At 41.7% G+C, this 23,713-nt stretch overlaps 1 protein-coding gene across 2 annotated transcripts in view; it reads right to left on the minus strand.

Annotated features, from left to right (window-relative positions):
- Positions 1–290: 290 nt before the first annotated feature.
- Positions 291–23,713, minus strand: part of LOC124596023 (inositol polyphosphate 5-phosphatase OCRL) — a 99,042-nt gene continuing 75,619 nt past the window's right edge. For both annotated transcript variants that reach the window (XM_047135387.1, XM_047135912.1), the window contains 2 exons: positions 23,052–23,163; positions 291–1,950 (listed from right to left, as the gene is read on the minus strand). In XM_047135387.1, the coding sequence (XP_046991343.1) occupies positions 1,790–1,950; positions 23,052–23,163 (273 nt within the window). In that variant the 3' untranslated portion in view covers positions 291–1,789. The remainder of the gene's footprint in view (positions 1,951–23,051; positions 23,164–23,713) is intronic.

Raw genomic sequence — 23,713 nt, forward strand, 5'->3', positions numbered from 1 at the left:
AGGCGTTACGCAATACGGAGAGGTCTATTATCGAAATTACGAGAGAGCACATTCCGGGAAGAGATGGGCAACATATTACTACCGCCCACATATATCTCGCGTAATGATCACAACGAAAAGATCCGAGAAATTAGAGCAAATACGGAGACTTACAAGCAGTCGTTCTTCCCACGCACAATTCGTGAATGGAACAGGGAAGGGGGGATCAGATAGTGGTACAGTAAGTACCCTCCGCCACACACCGTAAGGTGGCTCGCGGAGTATAGATGTAGATGTAGATGTAGATATCCAACATTAATATCATATTCTGGTGGTGTCCTGTAGCACAAACGTGATGCTCCCGCAGCACGCAGTTAACAAATCTCTGCACTATAGTATACAAATAGATAAATTTAATTGGAGAGTCTAAGATGAGACATTGATTGCTGCTGAAAAAACCTTGTATGACCAGTAAAGCAGACATGAGTAAATGATGACTTTAGTTTTCCACTTAGCTACAGCAAAAGTCTGGTTCACAAATGAGCAAATGCAGAAGTGAGTCAATTGGTGGATGTATAAATTGCAAAGATTCAGTGAGGGGCTAGGTAAAATAAGGTTTAAATGTCTCATTATTACACACATGTGAACTGACACAGATAAATTAACAACTTACAATATAATTCTTTTGAAACACGCTCCAACCATCAAGGTAAAAAACACAAGAATGATGTTCAAGGAGGGTTATGGTAATATCTCTCTCCATTGAGGCAGTCCATGCTGTAACGGTTCCCTTAGAAGAACAATATGATTAACTGATGGAAGAGAGTATGTTTCACACAATTCTTCAGACATTAAGGTCAAACATCATCCTAAATTATGACTCCACTGTCACTTCACCATCCACTACCGCAATACACCACACCAAGCATTTGTGGGAGCTGTAGAGGCTTTATACTGGGCTCTGATCCTCACACTTGAAATTTCAGAAAAGATGACAGAGGAAATTATAATAAAGCTGTGGCATAAGGCATTTAATGATTTGGCATTTGTGTCTGCATATGCATACTGACACACAGGTAGAGCATTTAAACAGCTAAGTACACACTATTAAACAAACCAATTTGTTTAAGACTAAAAAATTTGGCATATCATCGTACTGTAATTTTACTCGGAAGAGCTGTTGCAAGATATATTTATATGTACAATTTTCCATAATTTATACACTGAACTCCAAACTGCTTCTTCATAATATCTAATAACAATGTCACTCTTGGTCATCATGCACATTGTAATGGGTCAGCCAAATCCATGTAATGACATAACTCTGCAGTTTCCAAATTGAAGGACTAATCACTCCATGGATGAAAATTGTCAGACTTACTGTTACATCCAGTGCACATCATTATCACATGAAAATAACCATACTGGCTCCTGCTTAGGATAAACAATATGTACTTTTGAAGGAAATAGTAGAACAATATGCAGTCAAATTACAGTTTTTAATACACGGCAAGAATATCAGTTATTCTAGGATAACTTTTTCTGATATTTAATTTCTCACTGCAGCATAAACTGAAACTGTTTTATTCTATAGTGCAGTACATGGTACTGCTTTACATATTTGCTTCTTCTGTACAAATAATTGCACATTAAAACACATACATGCAAGAATTTCTTAATTAAAATAAATATGCAATCTAAATATTAGATAACAATATATATATAAATATGTGCAAGGTGGGTCCACTTTAATTTGAGTATAACTGCTTGTAAGTACTACACATTTAACAAATGCAAAAATAAAAAAGTTTCATCGACCAAGTATTAAATCACTTTGGTCATTCACTAGAAAATTGTAAACAAAATTCGCCTTCTTCCTGTCAAGTGCCTGCTGATTTGTCCGAACTCTTGAACTCAAATCGCCACGACTACGTGGTGGATCACGTAGGAAGATTGTCCCAAACAGTGTGGCTGAAAAAATTGCAATATGTAAGATTTTTTGTAATGGCCTTCACAGCTCACAGATTTTATTCTCATCTTGGGTTATAATTGGAATAAGTTACCTTACTACTTTTAAAGATCTTTTTCAAACTTAACACAGTGATTTTATATTGAAGAGCTATTACACTAAATAATAATTAAAAAAAGGTATAATGATTAAGTGGATACTCCACCCTCTTCAAGTGGTTTTTTTATTCTGTAGTCATGCAAATACTCAGTATAGATATATTGGGGATCAGTAAAGTGAAAATGGGATTTTTTTAAGGATTTCAGGGCAGATGAATATAGGGTAATATCAGTAGCGCCAGACGATGAAATGGGGGTAGGATAATCATGAATAGGAAGGTACAGAGGTAGAGCAGAAAGTGAGTTATTGTGAGTAATCCAATGAAAGGATTATGCTCACCAGAACAGACAGTAAATCAATACCAACAACAACTAATCAGATATACATGCCAAGGTTCCAAGCAGAAGATGAGAGAGAGAGAGAGAGAGAGAGAGAGAGAGAGAGAGAGAGAGAGAGAGAGAGAGACTACATGAAGGTACTGAATGTATAATTCAGTACGGAAAGGGAGGTGGAAGTCTAATAATCATTGGTAACTGGAAAACTCTATAGGGGAAGGAATAAAGCACTGTGTTATAGGAGAATATGGGTTCGTTAACATGCAGTAAACTTCAGCTTAATGGCAAATGCACTATTCAAAAATCACACAAGGTCATGGTGAACCCTGAAAAGATCAGCAGACACAGGAAAACTTCAGCTGGATTACACTATCATCAGACATAGATTCCTAAATAAGATACAGCATTGTAAGGCCTAATCAGCTCATAATTTATAAATGCTGAAAAGTATGCTGAAGTTCAAGAGAATTATCAGAAATAATCAACGTCAAAATAAGGGAGGTACTGGAGTACTGAAGAATGGTGAGATGCATTTGAAGTACTTTAAGACTGTAGATACTGCAATAAAGAATACCACAAAAGGTAGATCAGTTCAAGAAAAATTGAAATCTCAAAAACTAAAATGTCACAAGTTGGTGAACATTTCAGCTTCACCGAGTTACTGCTGTGTCAGATTTGTCCATCTTGAGCTTTTGACAACTCCCTACGTCATCACCAGGATATTTCAATGTCTATGACTGAAGAACATTGGTAGTAATGCCGATTTCTTTAGATAAGTGACTCGATTTATCTGTCGCCTTTCAGTGTCAAGCATCAATTTCCATGCACCACTAAGGGTGTAACTGCTGACTCAGTTAAAATAGCTGTTACACATTCTGATGTTAACACCTTATGGATGACACAATCACAGTAAATAGATGCACAGAATAATATTCTGTTTCATCATACATAATCACGTGCCTCTTCACGAGGCTACAATTTGGAATAGCAAATCTGAGAAAATCACAATATTTTCTGTGTTGTTGGTGCTCTTTGCAGTCTCTGACATCAGTGGTATTGACTGACCAATCCAAATGCTACCACATGCAAATTCCATGAACACTGAGACTGAGGCTGTCTTTTCCTGGGTGCAACATCTTTAAATTTTCTTTGAATACCTTTTTTTTTTTTTTTTTTTTTTTGGGCGCAAAAACTGCTACGGGCATTAGCGCCAAGTCTGTGGCTTAAAAAAAAATAAAAAATATGGAAATCAGCAGCAATAGGAGTGAAAATCAAAAAGTGGGGAAACTAAAAAACAGAAGGAAAGCTAAGAAAACCACTATAGAAGAGCTTCAAATGACCGACGTCGTCTCACTGACACCACTGACACTAATAAACTCAAGGACGCAATCGGCTGAGCGCGTGTCATCTCCTAAAATGGAAGATATATCAGGCGAAATCCATAGACGGGCGCATAGCGGAGTAAAATAGGGGCACTCAAGTAAAAGATGTCTCACAGTTCAAGGGGGAAGGGGGGACAGGATTGCCACTTAAAAGATGTCGATGGCTAAAAAGACAGGGAACCACGTGAACAGCAGGCTGAAGAAGGGAGACTGCAGCCTTGGCCACTATATTGGCCGCCTCATTTCCATGGGTACCAATGTGTCCTGGGATCCAGAGGAATACCACAGAGACACCCCCCAAGTGGAGGCAGTCCTGAATCCAGTGGACCAGAGGATGGACAGAGTAAAGAGCTTGGAGACTGAGGAGAGAGCTGAGTGAATCTGAGCATATAATATACTATATCCGCTGATGGCGACGGGTGTATTTGACAGCCTGGAGGACAGCGTAAAGCTCCGCAGTAAAAACCGAACACTGGTCAGGAAGCCGAAATTGATTAGGGGTGTTGCCAACAATATAGACACTCCTAACACCAAATGATGTTTTTGAGACGTCAGTGTAAATAAATGTGGCATCCTTTATTTGTGCGCATAGAGCAGCAAATGCCCGACAATAAACGAGAGAAGGGGGTACCATCCTTGGGAAGCTGACAAAGGTCACGGTGCAGGCAGGTTGTCAAAAAAGTTTTAGGAAATTGGAAGGAAAGAGAATGTAGCAGTTGACGGAAGCAGACTCCCGGTGGTAGTAGAGAGGAAGGGTGGCCTGCATACCCTAAAAAAAAGGTCATGGGCCAGATTAGCAGGCATGGAAAACAGATGGCTAGCATAGCAACTCAGAAGGACAGCTTGCCGATAGGACAGCTTGCCGATAGGACAGCTTGCCGATAGGACAGCTTGCCGATAGGACAGCTTGCCGATAGGACAGCTTGCCGATAGGACAGCTTGCCGATAGGACAGCTTGCCGATAGGACAGCTTGCCGATAGGACAGCTTGCCGATAGGACAGCTTGCCGATAGGACAGCTTGCCGATTGGACAGCTTGCCGATTGGACAGCTTGCCGATTGGACAGCTTGCCGATTGGACAGCTTGCCGATTGGACAGCGAAGGGTCAGCAGTCTCAGCATAAAGGGTTTCCACAGGGCTGGTGTAAAAAGCTCCAGATGTTAAATGCAATCCATGGTGGTGGACAGAGTTGAGACGCTGAAGAATAGATGGCTGAGCAGAGGAGTAAAATATGCTTCCATAGCCCAATTTCGAGAGAACTAAGGCGCGGTAGAGGCGGAGAAGGACCACTCTGTCCGCTTCCCAGGAGATAGCATTCATTCAGAGGAGATTGTGTTGAGGGATCGCAGACAGTGAGCCAAAAGATAGGAAACTTGGGAGGACCAGCACAGTTTTCTGTCAAACATAAGACCCAAGAATTTAGCGGCATCCGCGAATGGAAGGTTGACAGGGCCTAGATGTAGGGAAGGCGGAAGAAACTCCGTACACCACCAAAAATTTACACAAACGGTCTTACTGGGAGAAAAGCGGAAGCTGGTTTCGATGTTCCAAGAGTGGAGGCGATTGAGACATCCTTGAAGACGTCGTTCAAGAAGGCTGGTCTGTTGAGAGCTGTAGTAGATCGCAAAATTGTCCACAAAGAGGGAGCCCGAGACATCGGGAAGGAGACAATTCATAATTGGATTTATGGCAATGGCAAACAGTACAACCCTTAGCATGGAGCCCTGGGGTACCCTGTTTTCTTGGGAGAAAGTACGGGAGAGAGTTGTGTTCACTCACACTTTAAATGGGCGCTCTGCCATAAATTCAATAATAAAAAGGGACAGCCGACCTCGAAAGCCCCAAAGAGAACAGTGTGTGGAGGATGCCTGTCCTCCAACAGGTATTGTATGCTCTCTCCAGATCAGAAAATATTGCTACCGTTTGGCATTTCCTGAGAAAATTTTTCATGATATAAGAGGAGAGCACCAAGATGGTCAACTGCAGAACAATGCTTTCAGAAACCGCATTGGGCAGGTGTTAAAAGGCTTCAGGACTCCAGCCACCAGACTAAACAGCAATTCACCATATGCTCCAAAACCTTACATACACTACTAGTGAGAGAAATGGGGCGATATCTAGAGGGGAGATGTTTGTCCTTTCCAGGCAAAGGAGGTAATGCAGACTATGGTAGGATAAATGCAGCAACATTTGGATGTGGATACCATCTGGTCCTGGGGCAGAAGAGCGAGAAGGAGAGAGTGCGTGTTGGAGTTCCCGCATGAAGAAAACAGTATTATAGCCTTTGCTATTTTGAGAGGAGAAAGCAAGAGTTCGCATTTCTGCTGCACATTTCTTTGGGAGAAAGGCTGGCAGGTAATTTGAAGAGCTCAAAATCTCAGCAAAGTGTTGACCCAATGAGCTAGAAATTGCAAGGGGGTCCAATAAGGTATCATGTGCGACAGTGAGCCCAGAGATTGGGGAGAAACTAGACGTGCCAGATAACCGTCGAATTCGACTTCAAACTTTCGAAAAGGGAGGGAAGATGTAGAAAGAGCTAGTAAAGAAGTCCCAGCTTGCCATCTTCCTGTTGCGGATGACGCGACAGCATCACGCACCTAGCTGTTTGTAGTGGATACAGTTGGCCGAAGTGAGATGGTGGCGGAAAATGCGAAGAGCACGTCGCCACTTACATATTGCGTCATGGCTTGCCTCGTTCCACCAAGGAACTGGGGCGTGCTGGGGCAAACTGGAGGTGCGAGGTATTGAACGTTCTGCGGCTGTAAGAATAACTTCTGTAACATGAGTGACCTGATCGTCGACACAAGGAAAGTGATGGTAATCGAATGCTGCTAGAGACGAAAAAAGTGTCCAATCGGCTTGGGCAAACTTCCAGCGTCTCGGGCGCATAGATGGCAGCTGTGGCTGCAATTTGACACATGGAAAACTGTCACTCAAGTGTGTATCAGCAAGAGAGAACCATTGAAAGTGCCGAGCTAGCTGAACAGTACCAACCGAAAGATCGATATGAGAGAAATTCGATGTGGAGGCAGACAAAAATGTATGGTCCCCAGTGTTGAGGCAAACGAGATCCACTTGGTGGAAGACGTCAATCAATAGGGAGCCTCGTGGACAAGGACGCGAAGATCCCCAAAGCGGGTGGTGGGCACTGAAGTCCCCAACCAGCAAATAGGGGTGCGGGAGTTGACCAAGGAGATGAAGGAGATAAGCTCTTGTCATCGGTGTGGACGATGGAATGTATACAGTACAAAGAGAGAAGGTGTATCCAAAAAGGGAAAGATGGACAGCGACAGCGACAGCAACAGCAACAGCTTGGAAGGAACTGTTTAAGGGGATTCGGTGATAATGGACAGTATCATGGAGAAGAATCTAAGTCCCCCATGTGCTGGAGTGCCATCAACAGAGGGGAGATCAAACCGGACTGACTGAAAATGAAAGAAAACAAAGCGATCGTGGGGACACAGCTTTGTTTTCTGAAAACAGATGACAACCCGCGAGTAGGATCGTAAGAGGATCGACAATTCATCCCATTTGGCTCTAATGCCACGGATATTCCAATGGATAATTGACATAGGGTGGGCAGAGAAGGGAAGAATCTTACCACGGTTGCTCTCAACTCGACTGCTGAGAGTCGGCGGCTGACAATGTGGAACGGCATTCAGCCAAAGGCAGAAGATCCTGATCCATAGGTTGTTCGGGGGCAGCTCCTGCCACCAGCAATCGGCCGGTTGATCGGCCGCCAGCAGTGCTGCCTTGGCGACACGGAAGACGGCCAAGGGGGTTACCGCCAGGTGACACTGTAGACGAGACACGCCTTGGCGGAGAAGGAGAGGAACTTAGTTTCTTATGAGCCTTATTGGAAACAGAACATTGAGATGAGGGAGGAATCGATGATTGTGAAGTTGGGGTACATAAAAAATGTTCACGAGTAGGCTCTTTTTTTGGAAGTCCGGGTGTCTGATTTTGGGGCTCGTGATTTAGCACAAGCCGATCAAGGGTGAGCTGTGAGCAGGTGATAGTGTGGAGGTTGAACGGGCGATCTTGGCACTGGCCAATGTGATGACCGTGGCGTTTAAGGTGAGATAACAAGTCTGTGTGGCTGTTCCCTAGTAAGCCAAGAAGATGCAAGAACAGTGCTATATTTACCTGCTGGAGGCACAGTGGGCTTTCGATTGGCGAATAACTTACGGGCAGCAAATGTAGACACCTTTTCCTTCACTCTGATTTCCTGAATAAGCTGTTCAACTTTGAAAATGGGGCAATCTCTAGAGGAAGCAGTGTGGTCACCCATACAGTTGATGCAATGAGAGGATGGAGGTGGACAAGTACCTTTATGGGCATCCTTGCCACACACAACACATTTGGCCGGATTGGAACATGACTGGCTGGTATGATTAAACCGCTGACACCAATAGCAACGCGTAGGGATGGGGATGTAATTGAAACTATCTAACAGCCCGCTTTAATGTTCGATGGAAGTTTAACTCTGTCAAATGTCAAGAAGATAGTACGGGTTGATACCAAGTCCTTGTCAACCCTTTTCATGACTCGATGTACAGCCTTTACGCCCTGGTCAGACAGGTAGTTTTGAATTTCCTCGTTGGACAATCCATCAAGTGAGCATGTATAAACCACCCCGCGTGATGAATTTAAAGTGCGGTGTGCTTCCTCCTGGACAGGGAAGGTGTGTAGCAGTGAAGTTCACAGCAATTTTTGTGCCTGGAGGGCACTGACTGTTACAACAACAAGGTGCCATTTCGTAATCGGCAACAAGACTTTACAGGACCTGCAATTGCGTCGACACCTTTCTGAATAATGAAAGGGTTGACTGTGGAGAAGTCTTGACCTTCGTCCGACCGAGAAACTACAAGGAACTGTGCCACTGATGGAAGAATTGTCCGTGGCTGAGACTCATTTAACTTTCTCTTGTGAGCAAAAATTGTAGACATAGAGGAAACCATTACGGAAGCATCCCCCATGATTACCGGTGTCTCCGATGGCACGCTCCTGCCTTGTGGGGGGGCCCTATCTGTGGGCACTCCCGCCTTAGGCGATTGTTCACACCTCCCAAGAAACGGATGGAAGGTACCAGCTCAGGTAATAACCCCTCCCTGGGCCTGGCCGTTCCCAGGGGATACATACGTGTCCTACCTGTCTACCCGGGGTGGGGAATTACGCGTTACACCATCACTGGCTACACTTGGGAACGCATGGGTCAGCCTTGAGCCACGCATAGGGAGCAAAGAAAGAGAAAGGGAGTAACAAAGAAAAGGAAAGAAGAGAGGACTCAAACGCCGCAGCGGAGAAGAGGGTAAAGAGAAGAGGCAAGGAAAAGAGAGGGACAAAGGGAGGACAGAGACTTTCCAGCATAGAAAGCAAAGAAGAGAGACTGTCTTACAGTTACAAGTGTTTGTCTCCGGACGTAGGCACGAAACATACTCCCATAGGGGGAGAAGGGGAAGGGAAGAGGCGCAGGTGGGGGGGGGGGGGGGGGGGGATGGGGAAGGATGTGGAAAAGGAAGGTACGCAGCCCAGAAAGGAAAAAGAGCCGCACTAGCTTGGGGTCTCGTGCTCCCCACGCATGTAACAACAAAAAGAGTTGTGGGCCCCCTGGTGGGAATTGAATACCATGTCTGCCCAGGACTCTGCCTATTTTATTAATTGCTGTAGCTTCAAAGAAAGAAGGAATGCTATGGGCTGATCACCTGATTATTGAGTATCTCAGTTTGTTTCTTGAATGTGAGATCTCGGAATCCATGTGTTCTTTGCCATTGTTTACTTTATTTATCAGAATATTTAAAACTGCTCCTTTATGGGATGGACGAAGTTTGTTTTGTGCCCTGAGATATACTTCTGTATGGCTCGCTTTCCAGAGAATAGAGTGCCCTAGCTGACTATATAATTTTCGTTGAAGCAGACCTCTAAAAATGGTAACTTTCCTTCTCTCTCCATCTCACCTAATCAATGAACAGGTGAATTGCTTCAATTTCATGTGACCAAATCATAAATGTGTGTCACACACAGCAAAACAAACAAGTTAGACAAGGAGTTTAATTTCACGTGCGTGTCTCAAAGTGCTCCATAAAGACATTGCCCACTGCTGGAGACAACAGATTTTCCATTAGTCATTTCATTTCATAAAATCTACCTTTATATAAAAATGTGTGGTTGTCGAAGTATGGTGAAAGAGTATGACAGTCTTGAGAGGGAAGTGGTCCAGTAGTAACTTACGTGTCCTCCACAGGGACTTTTGAACAAAGAGACCACATCCAAACTAACAGTAATTTCACCTTGATTGGTTCAGATCTGTTTGTGACCAAAAAATTTGAAGAGTTTTTAATATCGTGTTCACAGTGAATAGCAATTGACTTACGTAATGTTTTAAGAATATTGTGAAAGGATAGTTGTTACTCACCATATAGCAGAGATTCTGAGTAACAGAAAGATACAACAAAAAGACTGACTGAAACTGAGATTTTGGCCAACAAGGCCTTAGTTGGAAAAACATACATACAAAAATCAGATGGATAGCTCAGGCACTATGTTTACCGGAAACCAACTTATTTTGACCTATATCTTAATGCACAAAGATCTCATCATCTAGCCCATAAAACAGCAGTTTTAAATATGCTGATAAATTAAGCTAAAATTGCCTGTGCAAAGGCACACATGGGTTCTGAGATAGCATATCTAACAAACTTATTCCAGGAATTGCTATAATTATTCAGGTATTAAGTTAGCCATGTCTAAGAAACAAAAACAGAGATACTCAATCACCAGAAGCTGATCAGTCCGTAGCAATCCTTCCTTTCTCCAAAGCTACAAAAATCAAAATAAGCAGAGTCCTGGGCAGACACAGTATCCCATCCACTTTCCAATCACACAAAAATAGTTAAGAGAGATGATAAGCCCATAAAAGGCAACCTTGGTCTCAGTGTTCCCGGAATTTATAAACTAACTCATGAATGTGGTACAGTTACACCAGTAGTCAAGATGAGTGATTTCAGGGGGGGAGGGACCAACAACACGGGATTTCAGCAAATCTGTCATTTCTGAACACAGCCTCATGCATGAACACACGATTATGTTTGATGAAATGGAAATAATATCCCAGGTATCGACCTATTGCGATTCTGTCATCAGAGGTGCCATTGAGATCAGAATGTGCAACAGCAACTTTAACACAGTCAGCAGCTACACCCTCTGTAGGGTGTGGAAATGAGTGTTTTATGCTGTAAGGCAACAGATAAATCAACTGAGACATCCACACTCTACGAAATCAGCATTGCTACCAATGTTCCTCAGTCACAGACATCAACATAATCTACGACAGCATACGGAAGTTCTGTAATGACTCTGCCAACTAATGTACCTAATGGCTTACTGGAATCTACTGATGACAATGACAGAGGTAGTTTTCAAAAGCACTAAATTGACAGATCTCACACAGTAAGAAATCTGTTACACATTTGTTGAAGAATGTCGTCGTGAAAAATTACGTTGCCAAATACTTCAGCTGATCGAAAAAAGAAGAAGCAAATGTTCATCAATACAAGTCATTTCAGAATAAAATAAACAGGAAGAGCAAAACAACCTTCCATGAAATTAGAAGCATTAAGAGTGCAGTCTGATTTCCACTGTTAAGACCCAAGAAGAGAGAGCAGATAGGAGGAGAAAGTACACTGAAGACTTCTACTTTAGAGAGGAACTGTTTGGTGACACAATTGCGAAGAAGTGGGAATTGATATGGAAGACATAGAGGATCCAGTATTGAAATCTGAGTTTAACAGAACAATGGAATACTAACAATCAAATACGGTGGAAGGTATATATAATATTCCTTTGGACTTTTTAAAATTTAGGGTTGCCACAAGTTTTCCCAAGTGAAATTCCCTGACATTTCCCTGATTTCCAGACAAATTTTAGCATTTTTCCCTGACAAATTTTGAGATCTCAATGGTAAGTAAAGACATAAGTTGACAAAAAAAATTTAAGGACTTCTGTATTTCTAAATGTGTGAGCAAAAAATCTTAGGTACTAAAATCCACATCTTTTGTAATGAACTGTTTTCAGATGGAGAAAGAAAGCCAAGATGGTATGTGTTTCATCAAGATCACTGATGTTATTTTATGTCAATAAAACAAAACCCACTGTGTTATGTTTTATTTGACAGGTATTGTATGATCAAGAAATATGTGAGTACATAGTGTACTGACTGCCTGTAACTGCCATGATTTTCTTCTTCTTATCACCCATACTTTCCAATATATAAACTACTTTCAGTGCCAAAATATACTAAAATAAATAAAATGTCTACAAAACACCACACTGTACCATGTACTTGCGGTGAGACAGTTGCAATTCCTGAAATCCATTACCCATGGCTTCTGGCCTGCCAAGGAGCATCAGAGTCCAGGGTCTATGGATAAACCACAAAAATCCACCACATTATGCCACACACAAACAGACCTGGTCTGCGAACAGATCTGTGAGACTAGATACGCTGGGCAGGGAATGTACATTAGTGGGAAACAATGGGCTTTAGATCAGCATGACCGGTCCATTACAGTTACCCACAGAAATAGCCTGCAGTTTTGGCCTGTAGTAGAAGTCTACTCATGTGACCAGTTATTCACATGTCTCAGACACCATGCTGAGGAAATGAGATGGTTTAAGTGGGGAGAAGGGAAAAGAGAGGTGGGAAGTGACAACAGGTTATAGAAAAAGTAGGAATAGGACTTTCTCAGACAATGTTGTTGTGAATGTGGAAAATAGATTTGATCTGTTGCCACAGTTGGAAACTGATGAGCCACAAGCAGATGTAGGAGTAGACAAGACACAACAAACTTTCAGTAAGTGTTTGAAAAGTAAGAAGTCAGAATACATTGTGGAGAAGAAGATGAGGAAATTTTTGTTGTTATGTTGTTTACATGGTAGAGGTGTTGGCCAACTGTTGTAGGATGAACTAACGTCAGGTTACCGGGTCAAGTTTTTTTTAAACCTAGTGCAAGTCTGGGTCAGGTGATAGAGGATGTAGGTTCACTTTGCAAAGACTTCACAAAGGAAGACACTATGGTAATAGTGGGTGGGGCAGGCAACAACATGGACAGGAACCCTAATTATTCAATTTAGAGTGAACTGCTAAAGATAGCTTCAGCAATGAGACATACTGGTGTTGGGCTTGTGTCTATCGTGAGGCACCATGATTGGCCTCATTTAAACTCTTCTGTTAGGAGAGTTAATTCTGAAATGGAAAGGCTGCTTGAATCAGGTATGGGGGTCTCATATTGGTGTGGTTCCTGTTGACTCCATCAATAGGATGGGACTATACTAGGCATGGCCTTCACCTCAACAGGCAAAGGAAGGGAAAATTTTCTAGGCTAGTAGCAAATATGGGAGTTGATGTCATCTACCACAGATGGTAAAGTACCAGTTGTTACAAGTGACAGAATAGCAGTTTTTTTCTTTTCCTTTTTTGAGGTAGGGAGGGCAGAAACAAAAGATGTTCAGACACAGTCTGAAAATGACATTCACATTGATAAAACAGGCAGTTAGAAAGTAAATTTTAACGTACACAATTCAAGGAGACAGCCTCTGACAAACTAGAGATATTCAAAAATTGACAGAACAATTACGTTCATCCAGTTGTAATTCAGCCAGTGTACAAAATCAGTTACCCTTATTCCATCAGAATACCAAAGGACTAACGAGTAAGCTTTACAAGTTGCTTATTTGTATTGAAGAATTAGAGGTGAGAAAACCAATTGATTTAATCTGCCTCTCTGAACATCATGTGATCACTGGTATAGATATGTTAAATGTTACAGGATTCAAGTTAACTTCTTACTGCTGTAGAAAAAATATGGAGAAAGGAGGAGCTGTCACATTTATCAGAAACTGTTTTGGTTTCAAGAATATTGATATTAATAATTTTTACTCACAGCAGCACTTAGAAACTCATGCAACAAAAGTAGTATTTCATAATATGTCCTTTATAATGGTAAGTATATACAGATCACCTTCAGGAGGAAATTTTAAGCTCTTTGTAAAGAATCTGGAAGCTCTATTCTCCCATCTCACAAGGAGGAGGGGGGAAAAAAAAAAAAAAAAAAAAAACCAAGGAAATGATGGTTACTGGTGATTTTAAGGTGGATTTATTGAAAAGCTCTGTCAGTGAAAAATTATTGCAATCAGTAACACTGGCATTCAATTTAGTTCCTACTGTGAACTATGCAACCAGGATATGTAAATGCTCAGAGATTGCTACTTATAATATCTTTGTAGACAAATCTAGGGAAAAAAGTCATATCACAGCACCAATAGCAAATGGGCTATCTGATCATGACATGCAGCATCTTGTTTTAAATGTTGAAACTTGTCAGGATAAAAAAAAAAATCTGTTAAATCTGAGTACATGAGAGTAATAAATCAGTCAAAAATTGAGAAATTCGGGAAATTTCTCAAAGACATTAACTGCGAAGATGTTTACAATATCTCTGACTCAAATGGAAAACACTAATAAAGTTACTTCGACTTTTAAAAACTGTTTTCTCCTAAACATAACTCAGATCACACAGCAGTCAAAAAATAAACCCTGGGCTACACAAGGAATAAAGATATTCATGTGGGACAAAAAGGAGACTATATCTACTATCTAGGAACAGCTCTGATGTTAGCATTGTAATGCATTACAAAGAAAACTACAAAATATTGAAGCAAGTGACCCGGAAAACGAAGCAACTTTATTACAAGAAAAAGATAATCACATCAGGCAACAAAATAAATAAAAAAATCGTGTGGGATATAGTGAAGACAGACACAGGTGGGGCCAAAACGAAAGAGGGACAGATAGCTCTAAAAATAAATGAGACATTGATAACAAGTGCATGTAGTGTTGCAAACCTCTTAAACAAGTACTTTATTTCTGTTACTGACAGCTTGGGGTTATCAGGTTCAGTGAACAGTGCAATGTAGTATCTGAGACCAGTCTTTAAAAAGAGCTTCAGTAAAAAGGACACACCATTCACGTCTCCCAAACAAGTAGCAGCCATCATAAAATCCTTAAAATCTAAGCATTCTAGGGGGTACGATAACATATCAACAGAGTTAATCAAAGAGTGCTCATGCAAGTTGCCTATCTTAAGTTATTGGTGTATTCGATCTCTTATCAGCAGAAGATTTCCAGACTGGATAAAATATGCTAAAGTTAAGCCTCTCTTGAAGAAGGGGGATAAAGTGATACCCTCAAACTACTGACCAGTTTCACTTTTGCTGGCTTTTTCAAAAATATATGAAAAGTTTGCGTTCAAGCATCTGACTGCAAATAATATATTGCCCAAGTCACAGTTTTGGTTTCGTAAGGATTCTGACAGAGAGAAAGCTGTTTATACTTACACTGGAAATGTACTTAATTCATTAGACAATAAATTAGAGGCTACTGGCGTGTCAAAAGCCTTTGATGTGCGACATGCAGATTGAAGAGGTTTACAGTGTTAATTTTCTGGGATTACAACTTGATAATAAATTCAGTTGGTAAGGGCATACCACAGAATTGCTGAAGCACCTAAAAAGTCTACATTTGCAGTGAGAATGATGTCAGATTTAGGAGATATAAATATAAAAAACTTTCTTACTTTGCTTACTTTCATTATATTCTGTCATACAGGATCATATTCTGGGGTAACTAATCAAACCGAGCAAACATTTTTAGTGTCCAAAAGCGTGTAACAAGATCATCATGTAGAAACCTGTTCAAGGAACTTTGTATTCTAACCACTGCTTTTCAGAATATTTATTCCTTAATGAAATTTGTTGCAAGTAATATATATATATATACTTCCAGCCAATAGCTCAATACATAATATCAATACCAGGAATAATAACAATCTACATGAAGAATTAAAATCACTTGCCTTGGTCCAAAAATGGATCCAATATTCATCAACACATGTTTTCAATAAACTGCCAGCAACCATTTAAAACTTGGTTTCAGATGAAGCACGGTTTAAACAGAGTTTGAAAGATGATCTTCTAGGCAACTCCTACGCTATAGATGAATATCTTAACAGGGACTGTTAGACAAGTTTAAGTAAAAATGTCTGTTGGATTTTAGTTTTGACAGCACTTGGTCACAACAGTCGAGATTAGATTTTTTTTGTACGATAAATTTATTAAAAGTGCATAACAATGTTTAATTCTGTAAATATTAGCAGTTCCAGTTTACTGTAATGTATTTACTTATTTTGACAATCTCCTGACAAATGATCTGGGTAGTAAGTATTATATTCATATGTTTTATGATTTTTTTTTTTTTTTTAGTCTATGGAGCAAAAACTGATTCTAATCTAATCTCATCTAACTAACTGTGATGATCAAGCCATGCAACAGATAACTTGTGTAAATACTCTGAGAATCAATACTAATGAGGATAGATAGCTAACCCGTCAAAGAAGATTCCTGAGCCACATACAGGCACATGGAAAAAACAATCACACTCTCACAACTAAATTTTTGGCGATAGCCTTTGTTAGAAAAAGGGAGCACGCACGCAAAGGCTAGCAGCACGAAGTGGTGGCAGCACTGACTGCAGGCTGAGGGGAGTGGTAGAAAGGGAAGAAGCAGTAAGAATGAGAGAGTAGGGGAGCGGCGCATATATTCAGCGGCCCCAGGCAACAATGATGCACGATATCTCAGCAAATAAACGATTTCACATACCGAGACAAAAAAAAAAATTCCAATTTTTTTTTCTTTTTCAAATTTCCCTGACACGTCTAAAATTCAGTGATATTACCCGATTTTGAAAACTTGTGGTAACGCTGAAATTATTGGGGGTGTGGCAACCATACAACTAATCAAGTTGGTGTATAGAGTCTGCGAGTCTGGAGATATCATCCACAAAATTCCTCAGATAGCAAAGGCAGATAACTACAAGAACAACTGCACATTCAGCTCACTAACTCAAGCATCCAGACTGCTAACAAGAGTAATATACAGAAGAATGAAAAAGAAAATTGAAGATCCATTAGATGGCAGTCAGTCTGGCTTCAGGAAAATTAAAGGCATCACACTGCACTTGATAAAGGATGCCACACTTATGAAACATCAAGACAGGTTTATATGATTTATCGACCTAGAAAAAGCATTCAACATTATAAATTGGTACAACATGTAGGTGAAGGTGGATAACACAAAATATGAGGGGCATTCAATAAGTAAAGGAACACACTTTCTCCTCGCCAGCTTTAGTTGAAAAATGCGAAATTTGTTGTGTGACATCATGGACTTTTCCTGTTTCAGCTCATACAGTTTCACGAAGTTTTGATAGTTGACGGTGCTATACATAGTCTTCAAAATGACGTCTGTAATGGAGACGCGTTCCAAGCTGAGAGCTGTCATTGAGTTTCTTTTGGTCGAAGCCCAGAGCTTCACAGATATTCATAGGCACTTGCAAAACGTCTACTGAGACCTGGCAGTGAACAAAAGCATAGTGAGTCATTGGGTGAAGCACCTGCCACAATCACAAAAAAAGTAACTCAAACCTGACCAATTTCCCGCATGCTGGCTGACCACCCACAGCTGTGACTCCTGCGTTATTGGAATATGAAGACACTCATTCGAGTTGGTCAATGAATAAAAATCAAAAGCCTCACTGCTCACTTGGATGTCTGTGTTGGTAGTGCTGACACACTCGTCCACCAGTTGGGGTAATCAGGGGTATGTGTCCACCGAGTTTATCACCACCAAGAGAACCAAATACCATCTGTACAGAATTTTTTGCACATTATGATGCTGATCATGATAATTTTTTGTCAAACACCATAACAGGTGATGAAACTTGGGTTCATCAATTCGAACTGGAACCAAACCACCAATCTCCCAAAGATAAAGTTCACAGCCGCACCCTCAGTTAGTAAAGTCAGTCGACAGTCTTCTGGGACTCTGACGGAATTATTCTGTTTGATGTCCTCCCTCATGGTGCAGCGATCAACTGAAATGTATCGTGCTACCATCAGGAAACTGAAGAAACTACTTGAACATGCTTGTTGCCACAAATGCATACTAACTTCCCCACACAAATGCATACTAACTTCCCCATCACCAATGACAATGAAAAGCATCACGCAAGTCTGCACACCCAAACAGAGCTCACAAAATTCATGATCCAAGATCTTGTGCTTTGGAAGCATACTAAAAATTAGATGTACTGATGAGAAATGAGTAGATTCCGCACAGAAATGGCGAGGAGAGGAACATGTGTAAAACACTGAAACGGACAGACAGGATGACAGGATGTATGTCAAGGCATCAAGAAATAACTTCTATGGTACTTGAGATAGTTGCAGAGGGTAAAAACTGTAGAGTAAGACAGAGATTGTAATAAATGTGCTTCATCAGGAAAGAGGGAAGGAGAGGGAAAGACGAAAGTATGTGGGTTTTAAGGGAGAGGGTAAGGAGTCATTGCAATCCTGGGAGCGGAAAGACTTACCTTAGGGGGGAAAAAGGACGGGTATACACTCGCGCGCGCGCGCGCACACACACACACACACACACACACACACACACACACACACACACACACACACACATCCAGACACAAGCAGACATATTCAAAGGCAAAGAGTTTGGGCAGAGATGTCAGTCAATGCGGAAGTGCAGAAACAAAGATGTTGTTGAATGACAGGTGAGGTATGAGTGGCGGCAACTTGAAATTAGCAGAGATTGAGGCCTGGTGGATAACAGGAAGAGAGGATATATTGAAGAGCAAGTTCCCATCTCTGGAGTTCGGATAGGTTGGTGTCAGTGGGAAGTATCCAGATAACCCGGATGGTGTAACACTGTGCCAAGATGTGCTGGCCGTGCACCAAGGCATGTTTAGCCACAGGGTGATCCTCATTACCAACAAACACTGTCTGCCTGTGTCCATTCATGCAAATGGACAGTTTGTTGCTGGTCATTCCCACATAGAATACCAACTGCACATTAGAACAGCATGCCACCCTCCACCTCAAAAAACTATCCAATCTCCTGGTTTCCCACCTCCGGAAAGGCAACTCACTCACCCTTCACAACCTTTCCAGCAAACCTCAACCTCCTCTCATTGCACACAAACCCAGTCTCTCCCATCTACTCAATCTCCCACTTCCAGCTCCACTCCCTCCAAAACCTCAAAATTCCAATCAACACAATCTGGAACCACAACACCCTAATTCAGTAGTTAACCTTTCCTCCAAACCTCTCTCCCAATCCGAAACCTCTGTCCTATCCAAAGGCCTTACCTTCAGCCCCACTCCCAGATTCAACCAAACAGCCCTCATCAAAGTTTTACTGTCCTACACTCATACTCTCTGCTGGAAATATCACTTTGCCACAAAGAAAAATGACCCTAATCCTACTCCTAATGATCCAACTCCCCAAGACACTATCCAAATTGAACCCTGCCTGGAACAGTTCCGTCCTCCGTCACAGCGGGACCCCCACCTCCTCTTCCTCAAAATCACCCTCTCCAAACCTTCCAGGAATTTCTGACTTCCAGCCTTGCCTCTCAATCCTTCTTAAAAAACCTTAATCCTGCTCCCAACATCACCACTGCTGAAGCCCAGGCTATCCGTGATCTGAAGGCTGACCGTTCCATCGTCATTCTTCCGGCGGACAAGGGTTCCACGACCGTGGTACTAGATTGTCGGGAGTATGTGGCTGAGGGACTGTGTCAGCTTTCAGACAACACCACATACAAAGTTTGCCAATGTAATCCCATTCCTGATGTCCAGGCGGAGCTTCAAGGAATCCTCAGAACCTTAGGCCCCCTGCAAAACCTTTCACCTGACTCCATCAATCTCCTGACCCCACCAACACCCCGCACCCCTACCTTCTACCTTCTTCCTAAAATTCACAAACCCAATCATCCCAGCTGCCCCATTGTAGCTGGTTACAAAGCCCCCACAGAACGTATCTCTGCCTGCGTAGATCAACACCTTCAACCCATTACATGCAGTCTCCCATCCTTCATCAAAGACACCAACCACTTTCTCGAATGCCTGGAATCCTTACCCAATCTGTTACCCCTGGAAACCATCCTTGTAACAATTGATGCCAGTTCCTTATACACAAATATCCTGCACGTCCAGGGCCTCGCTGCGATGGAGCACTTCCTTTCACGCCGATCACCTAACACCCTACCTAAAACCTCTTTCCTCATTACCTTAGCCAGCTTCATCCTGGCCCACAACTTCTTCACTTTTGAAGGCCAGACATACCAACAATTAAAGGGAACAGCCATGGGTACCAGGATGGCCCCCTCGTACGCCAACCTATTCATGGGTCGCTTAGAGGAAGCCTTCTTGGTTACCCAGGCCTGCCAACCCAAAGTTTGGTACAGATTTATTGATGACATCTTCATGATCTGGACTCACAGTGAAGAAGAAATCCAGAATTTCCTCTCCAACCTCAACTCCTTTGGTTCCATCAGGTTCACCTGGTCCTACTCCAAATCCCATGCCACTTTCCTTGACGCTGACCTCCACCTGTCCAATGGCCAGCTTCACACGTCCGTCCACATCAAACCCACCAACAAGCAACAGTACCTCCATTATGACAGCTGCCACCCATTCCACATTAAACGGTCCCTTCCCTACAGCCTAGGTCTTCGTGGCAAACGAATCTGCTCCAGTCCGCAATCCCTGAAGCATTACACCAACAACCTGACAACAGCTTTCACATCCCGCAACTACCCTCCCGACCTGGTACAGAAGCAAATAACCAGAGCCACTGCCTCATCCTCTCAAACCCAGAACCTCCCACAGAAGAACCACTAAAGTGCCCCACTTGTGACAGGATACTTTCCGGGACTGGATCAGACTCTGAATGTGGCTCTCCAGCAGGGATACGACTTCCTCAAATCCTGCCCTGAAATGAGGTCCATCCTTCATGAAATCCTCCCCACCCCACCAAGAGTCTCTTTCCACCGTCCACCTAACCTTCGTAACCTGTTAGTTCATCCCTATGAAATCCCCAAACCACCTTCCCTACCCTCTGGCTCCTACCCTTGTAACAGCCCCCGGTGTAAAAACTGTCCCATGCACCCTCCCACCACCACCTACTTCAGTCCTGTAACCCGGAAGGTGTACACGATCAAAGGCAGAGCCACATGTGAAAGCACCCACGTGATTTACCAACTGACCTGCCTACACTGTGATGCATTCTATGTGGGAATGACCCGCAACAAACTGTCCATTCGCATGAATGGACACAGACAGACAGTGTTTGTTGGTAATGAGGATCACCCTGTGGCTAACCATGCCTTGGTGCACGGCCAGCACATCTTGGCACAGTGTTACACCGTTCGGGTTATCTGGATACTTCCCACCAACACCAACCTATCCGAACTCCGGAGATGGGAACTTGCTCTTCAATACATCCTTTCTTCCCGTTACCCACTAGGCCTTAATCTCCGCTAATTTCAAGTTGCCGCCACTCATACCTCACCTGTCATTCAACATCATCTTTGCCTCTGCACTTCCGCCTCGACTGACATCTCTGCCCCAACTCTTTGCCTTTACAAATGTCTGCTTGTGTCTGTAAATGTGTGGATGGATATGTGTGTGTGTGTGTGTGTGTGTGTGTGTGTGTGTGTGTGTGCGCGCGCCAGTGTATACCCGTCCTTTTTTCCCCCTAAGGTAAGTCTTTCCGCTCCCGGGATTGGAATGACTCCTTACCCTCTCCCTTAAAACCCACATCCTTTCGTCTTTCCCTCTCCTTCCCTCTTTCCTGATGAGGCAACAGTTTGTTACGAAAGCTTGAATTTTGTGGGTATGTTTGTGTGTCTGTCGACCTGCCAGCACTTTCATTTGGTAAGTCACTACATCTTTGTTTTTAGATATATTTTTCCTACGTGGAATGTTTCCCTCTACTATATATATATATCTGTGTGTGTGTCAGGAATTCCTCCCCTGTGCCAAGAGTATCATTTGCACCCAATGATCCCAATTATAAAGAGAGAGAGAGAGAGAGAGAGAGAGAGAGAGAGAGAGAGAGAGAGAGGAGGGGGATGGCGAGTGGGGGGGTTATGAAATACAGGCTATTTCCTAAAGCAATCAATGATATCAGACTAACCTTATAGAGGAAGATCTTCAACAAAAACATATGAGAAGTTCTTATCTATGAAAAGAAGCAAAAGAGAAGTTAAAAGGAGAGCCAAAACAGATAGGTAGTTGAATCTACAGCGCAAATTTTTACAAAAGATAAAACTGAGCAGAGAGACTACCCTTAAGGATGCATTTACCAAGAACTTCACACATTTATTACATTATACACTAAAAAAGAAATTGACTATTAAGTTATGTTAACATCTTACAAAAATTTTCTTTAACTGGAAAGTCATTTACTTTATGGTATGTCACTATTAGACTGACATACGCATCACAATTCCTCTAACTGCCATCATCAATGCTCCTTTCATACCTTGTCACAGTTTGCCTTTTGAATAACATGACATCACTTTTATTCTTAAAACTAGCTCACAAATCTGGCACTGCCCAGGTATTCATTTTGCCAATTTCCTATCAGAAACAAAAACAAAAAAGAACTTGTGTTTTTAGTGAAGCACAGAAAAAATTTCATTTCCACATATTCATGATTATGACCTTCGAAATTATGACACAGTTGTACAAACAAATATGCGTAATGAACAGAAGTATAAGTTCTGTAACCACATTAACAAACATGATCCCGTGCACTAGGTGCAGCTGCTTCACGTGCCTACAACACAATTTTGTAAACATCTCTATGGCAATGCCTCTTCATAGCTCTACAGATGGCTATCGTTTTCACCTACAGCTGTTTGCACTTCACAGTTCAAAGCTGTAAAAAGCACTGCCAGATGTCAGCAATTTCCTCAAGTCACCTCGACTATAAGAGTGTCTTAGGCAGCAGTTTTACCTTGAATCTTGCTGTTTATGACATCTTATCTGCTGAACTATAATAGGTAGGTGGTTCTTAACCTCACAGCAATTGTTGCCTGACAGTAACAGGTGTGTTTACTAAGTCTGATTGGAATCAGCCCAATGATTTAGGGGAGAAATGAAAACACACACACACACACACACACACACACACACACACACACACACACACACATACTTAACATATTAATGGATGGAAGACTGTGTAACACTAGACTGTATTCCCTAGGAACATGGAACTTTTTTTATTCCAGTGTTTCATAAATATGTGGCATTTAATCAAACACACTAACTCTCAAACAAAACATTTTAACTACCAGTAGTTCCTCACCTACTGTTTTTGCATCCAGGCCGTTATCATTCATGTGACTCAGTACCTCTTGTAGAAAGGTACACAAATACAGGAAGACATTCTTCCTATGTTCAGGCAGCTGCATGACAATCTAAATTTGAAAACCAAAATGAGCAAAATAGGAAAATTTACAACAAAAGATAGTACTTAAATTTGAAAACAATTAAGTTATGAATCCTGCATTATGCTCAGACGACAAGAAAAGATGATATTTTTGTGACTTATTAAGTAGTTAATTGATTATTCATTCAAAAATCAATATTACAATGATGTTAAACATTTCAAGTTGGTATAAAGAGAAAACAGAATTAAAAATTAACTGATTCATACATGCAAACAGGTAGTTACTTGGAAGTCTAGTTTAACAACTACCTATAGAGTGCTCTTTTGTATATGCATAATTTCAAACATTTGTTTGATGGTATGCCCTCTTGCCACACCTGTGGATCAAAATGAAAAGGCTACTTCAATAAACAGCCAACCAAAGTATATCATGCTATACAGATAAATTACTTTGAAGTATTTTTAAGATAATTATTGTGTCATTAAAGCTGTAAATCTCCGAGTTACCTTTCAAATTAACTTTCTATAAGGATGACATGATGGATATTTTTCATTTTACTGGACAAAATATTAAGTCA

This window comes from Schistocerca americana, chromosome 1, assembly GCF_021461395.2.
Source record: "Schistocerca americana isolate TAMUIC-IGC-003095 chromosome 1, iqSchAmer2.1, whole genome shotgun sequence".
NCBI lineage: Eukaryota > Metazoa > Arthropoda > Insecta > Orthoptera > Acrididae > Schistocerca > Schistocerca americana.